The 13374-nt window shown below is 41.0% G+C and overlaps 1 protein-coding gene across 2 annotated transcripts; it reads left to right on the plus strand.

The window, feature by feature from the left end:
* On the plus strand, positions 8645–12081 carry LOC109840877 (FT-interacting protein 1-like). Of its 2 annotated transcripts, none has more exons than XM_020409688.1 (2): positions 8645–8837; positions 9406–12081. In XM_020409688.1, the coding sequence occupies exon 2, from the start codon at positions 9506–9508 to the stop codon at positions 11837–11839; it is 2334 nt and encodes a 777-aa protein (XP_020265277.1). In that variant the 5' UTR covers positions 8645–8837; positions 9406–9505; the 3' UTR covers positions 11840–12081. The 2 variants fall into 2 exon arrangements, with proteins under 2 accessions (XP_020265277.1, XP_020265275.1); XM_020409686.1 differs by having other exon boundaries at positions 9464–12081.

Raw genomic sequence — 13374 nt, forward strand, 5'->3', positions numbered from 1 at the left:
CTTCGCCGAGCAAGCCCTTGACCGCTCGATGCTGATCCTAACTCCCAAGCTCTCCGACGACCGCCCCGACCAAATCCTCGTCGTCGCTGACGTCCTCCTCGCCTCACAGAGCAAGCCCTCGACTGCTCGAGCCTCGACGCCGATCCCAAGCTCTCCGACGACTGCCCCGACCAAATCCTCACCGTTGCCGACTCGCCGACGTCCTCCTCACCTCCCAGTGCCGTGTCAACAACCACATCACCGTTGCCGACTCGCCGACGTCCTCCTCACCTCCCAGTGCCGTGTCAACAACCACATCGACTGGTATGCCCTTGGCCCTCCTCCAGCTCCCTCACCCTCCTCCAAACCCTAGCCCTAAAGATTCCAACAACTATTTACTCAAATGCCACTAATGAAGAGATCTCTTTTCAAATTGATGGTTCATTCATTAATCCAATTGACTAATGGACCCGGTTAATTATTTTAGTTTATAGACTAAGATGTTATCTAGGTAGTCATTAGCAATTTTGATATCCTAATCATAATCTTTTAATATGCTTCTTAATGCATGCAATCTTTTAATATCCTAATCATAATCTATTAAAATTTAAAGCTAAAATGCCTGGAAAGGGAATGAAAACTTTATTTTCATTTTATTCCAAAATATTATCCCCAAGATTTCAGTGAAATGGAGATTAATTATCAGCTGAGGCATCAATTGTAACATTATGAGCATGATATGCGGTGTGATCCTGATTTTCAAAATATTACTACACTCTCAGGATTATGCCAAAAGTTGGTAAGTAAAGGAAAATCCAAAATGTATCCTCTTATTGATAGGTTGATTCGGCTCGTGTTGACTCTTCCTGTTTCGACTACAAGTACGGAAAGAGTATTTTCGACAATGAAACTCATAAAAACATCATTGTGCAATAAGATGAGAGATGAATTGCTTGCTAATAACATGATACTTTATATTGAAAAAGAAATTACTTCTAGCCTCGACACAGAAGAAATGGTAGAGGAGTTTGATTCACGACATACTCATAGAGCTCGACTTAGATAGAGACTTTTGTTTCTGGCGTATCTCATATTTTGAATGTGTGATACAACTTTGTCTTTTTTATCAATATCTAGTCAAAGTACTCTTAGTTTGTTTTTTGTTTTGTTTTTGATATGGGTGTATCTTCTCTTCGGAACTTAGTGATCCTCATGGGAGCTTGAGGATAGCTGATTCTCATGGTAGCTTAAGAATAGAGGTGTAAAACAGCACAGTGGAATGTAGGTTGAAGCGTGGAACGAGACGGCGAATCGAAAAAAAATCGAAGTATCCAACTTTTACCCCGTGAGTCGACTCATAACAGTCATGAGTCGACTCATCAGGTTGAGTCGACTCATGCTTGTCATGAGTCGACTCATCGTTGGTTTTTGTGTTTTGTCCAGTTTCGGACGAGTCGACTCATCTCAGTCATGAGTCGACTCATCGAAGGTTTCCTGATTCGTTTGGGTTTCTGTTTGCACGAATTCCTGTTAGGGTTTAGTCTGATTATTTATCAGATTACCATCCATGTTTGTACACATATATAAATGGTTGTTTAGGGTTTCTAAACATGATCTTAGATCAGAGAGAAATTCTAATCATTGTATTAGGGTTTAGAGAGGATTAAGAGGTTGTTCTCGATTCTAGCGAGATTATGAGAGAGATATTTGTAATAATTGATTCTTCATAATCTAGAGAAGGTATTTTCCTTTGCCACCACTGAATTGTTCTTGTGTTTCTGTCATCCTTTTCTCAACCCACCTTTAATAATTCCGTGATCAAAGGTGCTCGCACGGCAACTCGTATCAAGTTGGTATCAGAGCGATCAGATCCTGTGAAGGGGGATAAGCCATACATTTCTGATACATGTTACTTGTGCACAAAAGCTACCCTTTTATTTTACCACTTGCTAGATGGATTTCAAACATCCTTGTTTGCACATCAATGGCGAACCTTGGACCTTCCATCCTAGCTTTCAGGCATCCCAGAGTTTAGTGATATTCAGTAGATGGAATTTCTATCGACTAACTTGTCTATCTGTTTATTCAGTACTGTTTTAGCTTTCTTGCTGCTAGACTATGTTGTCTATGTTTAATTTTTTGTTGCTATGTAGTGATACCGATACATAACTAGTTTGATTGTTACTTCAAACTTGTATGGCCGTGTGACATTGTTATTATGCATTATGTAAGGATGACATTGATGTCAAACTCGCAATATCTTTTATGCTATTTATTATCTGTGGGACTTGTTATTTCTATGTTGCTTTCGCCGTGTATTTGTACTATATACTTGTTATTGTTGCGTATTGTTTCATCGTGTTTGTCAGAGGCGTAGCTATGCAGGGCTTGCCCTAGGCAGCTGCCCAGGGCAAGCAAATGAATTTTTTATTACCCCTCTCTCGCTCGCGACCTTGTTGGATCCAAGCGCTTCGCCGAGCAAGCCCTTGACCGCTCGATGCTGATCCTAACTCCCAAGCTCTCCGACGACCGCCCCGACCAAATCCTCGTCGTCGCTGACGTCCTCCTCGCCTCACAGAGCAAGCCCTCGACTGCTCGAGCCTCGACGCCGATCCCAAGCTCTCCGACGACTGCCCCGACCAAATCCTCACCGTTGCCGACTCGCCGACGTCCTCCTCACCTCCCAGTGCCGTGTCAACAACCACATCGACTGGTATGCCCTTGGCCCTCCTCCAGCTCCCTCACCCTCCTCCAAACCCTAGCCCTAAAGATTCCAACAACTATTTACTCAAATGCCACTAATGAAGAGATCTCTTTTCAAATTGATGGTTCATTCATTAATCCAATTGACTAATGGACCCGGTTAATTATTTTAGTTTATAGACTAAGATGTTATCTAGGTAGTCATTAGCAATTTTGATATCCTAATCATAATCTTTTAATATGCTTCTTAATGCATGCAATCTTTTAATATCCTAATCATAATCTATTAAAATTTAAAGCTAAAATGCCTGGAAAGGGAATGAAAACTTTATTTTCATTTTATTCCAAAATATTATCCCCAAGATTTCAGTGAAATGGAGATTAATTATTAGCTGAGGCATCAATTATAACATTATGAGCATGATATGCGGTGTGATCCTGATTTTCAAAATATTACTACACTCTCAGGATTATGCCAAAAGTTGGTAAGTAAAGGAAAATCCAAAAGGTATCCTCTTATTGATAGGTTGATTCGGCTCGTGTTGACTCTTCCTGTTTCGACTACAAGTACGGAAAGAGTATTTTCGACAATGAAACTCATAAAAACATCATTGTGCAATAAGATGAGAGATGAATTGCTTGCTAATAACATGATACTTTATATTGAAAAAGAAATTACTTCTAGCCTCGACACAGAAGAAATGGTAGAGGAGTTTGATTCACGACATACTCATAGAGCTCGACTTAGATAGAGACTTTTGTTTCTGGCGTATCTCATATTTTGAATGTGTGATACAACTTTGTCTTTTTTATCAATATCTAGTCAAAGTACTCTTAGTTTGTTTTTTGTTTTGTTTTTGATATGGGTGTATCTTCTCTTCGGAACTTAGTGATCCTCATGGGAGCTTGAGGATAGCTGATTCTCATGGTAGCTTAAGAATAGAGGTGTAAAACAGCACAGTGGAATGTAGGTTGAAGCGTGGAACGAGACGGCGAATCGAAAAAAAATCGAAGTATCCAACTTTTACCCCGTGAGTCGACTCATAACAGTCATGAGTCGACTCATCAGGTTGAGTCGACTCATGCTTGTCATGAGTCGACTCATCGTTGGTTTTTGTGTTTTGTCCAGTTTCGGACGAGTCGACTCATCTCAGTCATGAGTCGACTCATCGAAGGTTTCCTGATTCGTTTGGGTTTCTGTTTGCACGAATTCCTGTTAGGGTTTAGTCTGATTATTTATCAGATTACCATCCATGTTTGTACACATATATAAATGGTTGTTTAGGGTTTCTAAACATGATCTTAGATCAGAGAGAAATTCTAATCATTGTATTAGGGTTTAGAGAGGATTAAGAGGTTGTTCTCGATTCTAGCGAGATTATGAGAGAGATATTTGTAATAATTGATTCTTCATAATCTAGAGAAGGTATTTTCCTTTGCCACCACTGAATTGTTCTTGTGTTTCTGTCATCCTTTTCTCAACCCACCTTTAATAATTCCGTGATCAAAGGTGCTCGCACGGCAACTCGTATCAAGTTGGTATCAGAGCGATCAGATCCTGTGAAGGGGGTAACCTGTGTATGGTCCTTACTCGATCGCAATATAAGAAGCTAGACGAGATCCTTATTTTATTGGAAGGAGTCCAGGTTTTAAGGAAGAAGAAGATGGCTGAAGGAGACAATTCAGCGAGGATTGATGCATTGGAGAAGCAGATCAAGACGATAGGTTTGACTCTCACACAACTCGTCAGTCTTATCCATGGATGTGACAAACAAGATGAATCTTCTTCAAAGTCCAAGAAGAAAATTGTGGAGTCCGATAGGGAGAGAGTGGATTCAGATCCCGACGAGGAGGAGGAGACCGTGAAGACTATGTTGCATCAAGGGGTAAGAATTCTTACCAGAACCTGAAGATTGACTTCAAGATGGAGATTCCTGTTTATGATGAGAGTGTTGACGTCGAGAGGCTTGATGATTGGGTCGAGCGTATGGAGATGTATTTCACCCTCTATGGATATTCATCCAAGGAAAAGATTATGTTTGCGACTTTGAACCTTTCGGAGCACGCGTTAACGTGGTGAAAATCCTATTGTAAGCAGGAGAAGAAGGCAGTGTCGTGGAACAAGTTTAAGGAGCTACTAAAGAAGCAGTTCTATCCAGTAGGGTTCCTTGAGGAGCGTTGGTACAAGTAGTACGACTTGCGTCAAAGGGTCAATCAAATCGTTCAAGAATACACCACGGAGTTCCAGCAGCAGGCGATGGTCCTTAACATTGCGACAGAGGAATATTCTGTGTTTATGAAGTATATATGTCGGGATTGAGTGATTACATCCGGAAGGAGATGAAGTTATTCACGGTGGAATCTATTGCAGAGGCGAGCGTGAAGGCTATTGCCATCGAAGGCAAGCAAAAGAAGAGCAACGGAGCAAAGGGAGATGCAAAGCAAGTTGGAGGCGAGTCTAGTGGTTCTCAATCTAAGGAGGAGAGGAAGAAGGGTGATCCAGGGAAAGCAGGGCTGATTTGTGGTCATTGCGAGAAGACAAGACACGTAGCTGATCGGTGCTGGGAGAAATATCCTCATCTCAAGCCAAGAGGATTGAAGAAGAAGGAGGAGAAAAAGGCATATGTGATAGCTCAAGATCCGAAAGAAGTCCCGGGGATGACAGAGCCTAACAGCAGTCTTAACCTTATGGCGGGGAACAGACCACGAAGGAGGACGACGACCCGAGAGAGTAACTCTTTGTGCTTAAGTTGCAAGTGAAGACCAGTTTGGTTGATATCATAGTTGATCCAGGCAGTGAGAAGAATTTGATATCTGAGGCTTTTGTTCAGAAGCTGGGTCTGAAGACGGTCAAACATCCGAAGTCCTATCCATTAGGGTGGATTCAGAAGGAGGAGAGACTGAGTGTAGTTGATCAATGCACTATTAGATTTACGCTCCATGAGTCGTATATTGACAAGGTCACGTGCGATGCAGTTCCATTGGATGTTTGTCAGATTATACTGGGTAATCCGTATTTATAGGATAGACATGCGATCTACGAGAGACGGGTTCAGAAGTATACATTCACCAAAAGCGGTGAAAAGTTCATATTTCGTTCAGCGTCTCTTCCTAGGGAGAAAAGCTTGGGAACGGCGGCGCGAGCGAAGAGGCTAGTGAATGCAAGCAAGAAGTTTGTCTCGCTGTGCATTAGACTTCCAGAAAAGTCATCGAAAGAGGATTACGTGTTGGAGCGGAAGACGGCTATGACTAGGCAAGGAGCGAAGGAGTCATTTCCAGTTGTACATTGATATCAGGTTTCTAGCAAGGCCAGATGGTGCAGAAAAGATGGAGGAGCTCGAGAGTTTCCTCAGCTAAAGTTCTAACTTGAATGTGACTTCATGTTCCTAAAGAGGGGACCCATGATATGAGTGTATATTCTCTTCGGAACTTAGTGATCCTCATGGGAGCTTGAGGATAGCTGATTCTCATGGTAGCTTAAGAATAGAGGTGTAAAACAGCACAGTAGAACGCAGGTTGAAGCGTGGAACGAGACGATGAATCGAAAAAATCAAACTATCCAGTTTTCACCCCGTGAGTCGACTCATAACAGTCATGAGTCGACTCATCAGGTTAAGTCGACTCATGTCTGTTATGAGTCGACTCATTGCTGGTTTTTGTGTTTTGTCCAGTTTCGGACGAGTCAACTCATCTCAGTCATGAGTCGACTCATCGAAGGTTTCCTAGTTCGTTTGGGTTTTTGTTTGCACGAATTCCTGTTGGGGTTTAGTCTGATTATTTATCAGATTACCATCTATGTTTGTACACCTATATAAAGGGTTGTTTAGGGTTTCTAAACACGATCTTAGATCAGAGAGAAATTCTAATCATTGTATTAGGGTTTAGAGATGATTAAGAGGTTGTTCTCGATTCTAGTGAGATTGTGAGAGAGAGATTTGTAATAATTGATTCTTCATAATCTAGAGAAGATATTTTCCTTCGTCACCACTGAATTGTTCTTGTGTTTCTGTCATCCTCTTTTCAACCCACATTTGATAATTCCGCGATCAAAGGTGCTCATACGACAACTCGTATCAGTTTATTTTTCACCTAGGGTAAAAAAATTCCTGGCTACGTCACTGGTGTTTATGTTTATGTATGATTCTGTGATTCTGTTCTGAGTACAGTAGATATGATGTATGTACTGATCCTTGGTATAGGCTTAATAAATATATATACGTTTACATGGTATAGCCTGATTATATATGTTGTGCAGCCTAATCATGTCCCAGTTAATTGTTTCCGCGACACAAGAATGAGATTAATATTTGGTACGAGTGAAATAAAGAACGGCTAAATACCCATATTGGTATTTTAATTCAACCTCATTTGCCAAGAAGGCATTTTAAATAAAAAAATCGGTGTTAAGGCATTTTAATTGATTAAAATTACTAATTAGGTCATTTTTCTCGTCGGCGACCACTTTTCCGGCGAGAACTCGTCACGTGCGTGACACGTGATGACCACTTTTCCGGCGAGAACTCGTCACGTGCGTGACACGTGATGACTTAATCTGTATAAATACCCATATTAGTATTTTAATTCAACTCAATTTGCTGACACGTGATGACTTAATCTGTATAAATACCCATATTAGTATTTTAATTCAACTCAATTTGCCAAGAATGTATTTTAAATAAAAAATCGGTGTTAAGATATTTTAATTGATTAAAATTACCAATTAGGTCTTTTTGCTTGTCGGCGACCACTTTTCCGGCGAGAACTGGTCACGTGCATTTTAATTCAACCGATTTTCTGACGTGGCAGTGGCAGGAAGAATAAGAGTCGATGCATTTTAAAATCCCCCATTTCTAAAATTGGTAAAAAATTTAGCGAAAAATTCGTGGAGAAATTACCGTATAAATAGAACCTCTTTCTCTTGCATCGATCCATGGCCGCACCGGCGGCAATCTAGTCTGCAGTGGTCTTCGTCTTCTCACTTTCTTCTCTCCGAATTCCCATGGCGTTTTCTTCTAGAAGTTCCTGGAATCGGGGGTTTTGGCTTCTTCTGTTAGCGGTAAAGGTAAGATAATTGAGTTGGATCTGAGATCTGGAGTGAATGCGTGGAAGTTTGATCTTTGTTTTGAAATTTTTAGGGTTCAGGTTGGTTCGTTTTGGACTTAAATTGTGATTAAGCCACATCAGCAGCTAAAACCGAGCCACATCAGCAAATCGAGCCACATCATCAGCTAAAACACAGATTAAGTCATCACATGCCAAACACGTGACGAGTTCTCACCGGAAAAAGTGGTCGCCGATGAGAAAAAAGACCTAATTGGTAATTTTAATCAATTAAAATGCTTTAATGCCGATTTTTTTTTAAAATACCTTATTGACAAATGGGGTTGAATTAAAATACCAATATGAGTATTTATACAGATTAAGTCATCACGTGCCACGCACGTGACGAGTTCTCGCCGGAAAAGTGATCGCCGACGAGAAAAAAGGACCTAATTGGTAATTTTAATCAATTAAAATGCCTTAACGCCGATTTTTTTATTTAAAATAACTTTTTGGCAAATGAGCTTGAATTAAAATACCAATATGGGTATTTAGCCAATAAAGCACGATAAATCTTAAGAGCATTTTTCCGAGATAAAGTAAAAACCTCTATTAGGTAATCAGACTAGTCACGTGGCGGTTACCCTTTCTTACGGTTACCGTTGAGGTGAGCGGATACTAGATTTCCGAATAGCACCTGGCAATAGCTGAGAATTAATTGGTCGGACTAAACACAATCACACCTCACCTTCAACGGTCTAGATCTCGCCACGTCGTCCAGACAGCACGCACCGGACTTCGCACGTGCTGCCAGCCCGACCACGGTCCTGTCTCGTTCGCCTCGGGTTCTCTGTAAAAAGGGGGAGGGAAAAATAAAAAAAAATTAAAAACTTAAAAAAATAAATAAAAAGTAAAAATTAAAATTAAAATTAAAATTAAAAGGGTTGGTTGGGTTCTTCGCACCCAGTAGCACTCGCCACTCTTCGCCGAGACTTTTCTGGAAATTTATTATTCTCGAGAGGAAAAAAAAAGGAAAATTTGGGGTTTTTTCCATTTGAATCGATCTGGGGGGTGATTGGAGCTTGGAGAACTTGCAAGCACTTTGATTGGTTGAGGTATTAGTCTCCTCTTCACTCGTTTACATCATTTTTTTGGGTTTTTTTGGGGGAAATTTATGGTATGCGAGTTAGTTGTTTTTGTGAGCATTGTGGTTTGTTCTTCTTGCAATGCATTTGGACCTTGGTTTTACCTGGCAAAGATCCGAGCTTTATCAGCTTTCTTGCGGTTGTGATTAGGGCTTGACCTTCGTCTATTTTGGCTTTTCCCCCTTCCTTTTTTGTGTTCATTTGGAGCAAGTTTTGGAATGTTACAGCAAACGAGAGTCCTAACACCTAGGGATTTTTTTTATGAAGGAAATGTTGGGGAATCTGCGGTTTTGATTTCAGATATATTTTTCTCGAAAAATTATCTAGTTTCCTGTTTTGTCATTCGGCAGTCTAGCGTTTGGATTCAATCGATGATGATCTTTCTCGACATTGTAGGAGATTTTAGGCGATTCTTTTGAGATTTCGTCTCTAATTTGGGGAAGTTAAGTTTTGGCCCCGAATTAAAATCCAACGTCTCTATGACTTGATTCAGTGCACTAAAGCTCAAAGTTACAATCTTTCTTCTATTTCTGTGTAGGGTTTTTCTCTCCATCTCAAATCTTAGAAAGCTCAGTATCTTATCACCCCATTTTCAGGAAACAGCAGGTTTCGAGTTGAGCCCTAGCCTGTAGTCCAAGATGATGCAGAGACCTATGCCTATGCGATCCGAAGATTACTCCATAAAGGAGACCGCTCCTCACCTCGGCGGTGGAATCGCTGGTGACAAGCTCACCACCACCTATGACTTAGTTGAGCAAATGCAGTACCTTTATGTTCGCGTTGTCAAGGCGAAAGACCTCCCTGCAAAAGATGTTACTGGTAGCTGTGATCCTTATGTCGAGGTCAAGCTTGGGAACTACAAAGGTACTACTCGCCACTTCGAGAAGAAGACCAACCCTGAATGGAACCAAGTATTCGCCTTCTCGAAGGAGCGAATCCAAGCTACTACATTGGAGGTTGTAGTTAAGGACAAGGATTTAGTGAAGGATGATTTCATTGGTCGGGTCTCTTTTGATTTGAATGAAGTCCCGAAGAGAGTTCCACCGGATAGTCCACTTGCCCCACAGTGGTATAGGTTAGAAGATCGAAAGGGTGATAAGACTAAAGGAGAGCTAATGCTTGCTGTTTGGATGGGTACTCAAGCTGATGAGGCATTTCCAGATGCTTGGCATTCTGATGCTGCTACACTTCCTAGTGAAAGCCTTGCTCATATAAGATCGAAGGTGTATCTAACACCCAAGCTTTGGTATTTGAGGGTTAATGTGATTGAAGCCCAAGACTTGATACCTGGTGATAAGGGCCGGTTTCCTGAAGTCTATGTTAAGGTCATGCTTGGGAACCAAATGCTGAGAACGAGGGTTTCTCAGATTCGAGGTCCAAATCCTATGTGGAATGAGGACTTGATGTTTGTGGCAGCAGAGCCGTTTGAGGAGCACCTGGTTCTGAGTGTTGAAGACAGGGTTGGGCCCAATAAGGATGAACTATTGGGGAAGACTGTAATTCCCCTTCAAACGGTGGATAGGAGGCTGGATTACAAGGCGGTGAATGACAAATGGTATACCCTTGAGAAGCATGTCATTGTTATGGATGGTGATAAGAAAAAGGAGTTCAAATTTTCTAGTCGGATACATTTGAGGATATGTTTAGATGGAGGGTATCATGTCTTAGACGAATCAACCCATTACAGTAGCGATCTCAGGCCTACAGCAAAACAATTGTGGAAGCCAAGCATTGGAGTGTTTGAATTGGGAATTTTGACAGCACATGGGTTGTTGCCGATGAAAACTAAAGATGGAAAAGGCACAACAGATGCCTACTGTGTTGCTAAGTATGGACAGAAATGGGTTCGAACGAGAACTATTATTGACAGTTTCACTCCGAAATGGAATGAGCAGTACACTTGGGAGGTTTATGATCCATGCACTGTGATAACGATTGGGGTATTTGATAATTGTCATTTGTATGGTGGTGAGAAGTCGGGAGGCGCAAGGGATAACCGAATTGGGAAAGTGAGGATCAGGCTCTCAACTCTCGAAACTGACAGGGTCTACACTCATTCGTATCCTCTTTTAGTCTTGCTCCCTAGCGGCGTGAAAAAGATGGGTGAAGTTCAACTTGCTGTCAGATTCACTTGCTCGTCTCTTCTCAATATGATGCATATGTATACCCAACCGTTGCTTCCCAAAATGCATTACCTCCATCCCCTCTCTGTTAATCAGCTCGATAGCTTGAGGCACCAGGCAACCCAGATAGTTTCTATGCGCTTGAGCCGAGCGGAACCACCATTGCGGAAAGAAGTTGTCGAGTACATGCTTGATGTGGATTCTCATATGTGGAGCATGAGGAAAAGCAAGGCTAACTTCTTCAGAATTATGGGTGTCCTGAGTGGTTTGATTGCTGTAGGGAAGTGGTTTGATCAGATTTGCAACTGGAAAAACCCAATCACCACAGTGCTCATCCACATCCTTTTCGTGATCCTGGTACTCTATCCTGAACTAATACTACCAACAATCTTCCTCTATTTGTTTTTGATCGGGGTTTGGTACTTTCGATGGAGACCAAGGCAGCCTCCGCACATGGACACCCGATTATCTCACGCTGAGACGGCTCATCCTGATGAGTTAGACGAGGAATTTGATACCTTTCCAACCTCTCGTCCTCCAGATGTTGTGAGGATGAGGTATGATCGTCTGAGGAGTGTTGCAGGGAGAATACAGACAGTGGTCGGCGATCTTGCAACTCAAGGAGAGAGACTACAGTCTCTGCTAAGCTGGAGAGACCCGAGGGCAACAGCCCTTTTCATTACCTTCTGTTTGGTTGCTGCCATTGTTCTTTATGTGACCCCATTCCGTGTTGTGGCCTTCCTCACTGGTATCTATGTGCTGAGACATCCGAGGTTCCGTCATAAGCTTCCTTCGGTTCCGCTGAACTTTTTCAGGAGGCTACCTGCAAGAACTGATAGTATGCTATAAAAACTGCCTGGTTCAATCTCCTTCCTCTTTGTCGCAAACTGCTCCGCAATGGAATTGCAGGTTGCAGGTTAGTGGTCTTCAGTGTGATATGTAATCTTCAATTGTTTTCTGCTTCTTTTGTTCTTGTATCCTTAGATGTTAGCCTTTGTTGTATTTCTTATTCTGTTAGTTTTGAGAACCTTTTGATTGTGTAATTAGATTTGTGGCAGTAGTAGGTAGTTTGTGATGTGCTTTGGTCCTAACTTGTGTGCTTCCATTTTTACTGTACTGTTGGCGTTTTAAGTGCATCAGCTCCTATCTCACTGATTCAGTTTAACCTCCTGGGAGTCTGATATTAGGTTATGACCGTATTTTCTTGTGGTTTTCTTATAGCGTTTTTGCCTGGAAAACTACCTTAAAATAGGTCATTTAATAGGAATCACCTTTCATCTTCAATGTTTACGTAAAACCATCCTTAAAGTGTTTCTGTTATAATTAACCACCTCATGGTTTAAGTTTTTATAATTTATAAAACCAAAAATAACCTTAAGAATGCACGCTTAAAGTACGTGACTTGTATTCTAGATAGACCTAAATATTAACGAAAGCGAGTCACGTTTATTGAACGTGAGCTTTTTAAAGGATTTTTTGAGTTTTTAGTGAAAATTTTGAACGTGAGCTTTTTAAAGGATTTTTTGAGTTTTTAGTGAAAATTTTGATTGGGAGGTGGTTGATTGGAGCAAAATCTGTTTTAAAGATGATTTACGTATAAATTGAAAATGAAAGTTGGTTTTTGTATAATGATTCTACTTTAAAGGTAATTTCTAGAAAAATATAGAAGGGGGAAAAGCCTTTCTTAGATCCGCTCCCCACTGAATGGTGATGATTTCTGTGCGTGTAACGGGAATTTATGGTTCTTAATGTTATGCTTGTTAAAATTTGTGTTTACAATTTGGGATGAGGTATTTAATCATATTAGCAAGGTCTTTTAAAGCATTTCAAGTTGTCTTACAACTGTACGGAACGTGGTAAAGGGAAAACCACAATTTCCTCATTTTGTCTGTTTGGATGGGGCCGAACGAGGGTCATGGAAAGGAAGTTAAATATATTCATCTTATTTTAAAGGAATGGAGGGAATGGGAAGTCACAAATTCTATATTCGTTAATCTCTATTTTATATAATTTAATCACCTTCCAAATTATTTTGGACTATCGTGATACAAATTCAACAGCTAAGAAATGATTCCCCTTCGTTCTCTTTACTAGACTCCCAAATATTATTATGAGTGGTGTTAGGGGCACACCCTCAACCACACCCTCCACCACACCTCCTCTCCCTCTATAGTGCATTGGACCCCACATCAAATTTTTAAAAAAAATTGATGTGAGACCCAATACACTATAGATGGAGAGGAGGTGTGGTTGAAATTGTGGTTGGGGGTGTGCCCCTAACATTTCTATATTATTATTACTTCTCTCCTCACCTACCTTTTCTCTTCACTTGTTTCTCCCCTTCCCTCCACCTACGTCAGTAAACTCCCAAACATAGTAAGATC

Source organism: Asparagus officinalis, chromosome 5, assembly GCF_001876935.1.
Source record: "Asparagus officinalis chromosome 5, Aspof.V1, whole genome shotgun sequence".
NCBI lineage: Eukaryota > Viridiplantae > Streptophyta > Magnoliopsida > Asparagales > Asparagaceae > Asparagus > Asparagus officinalis.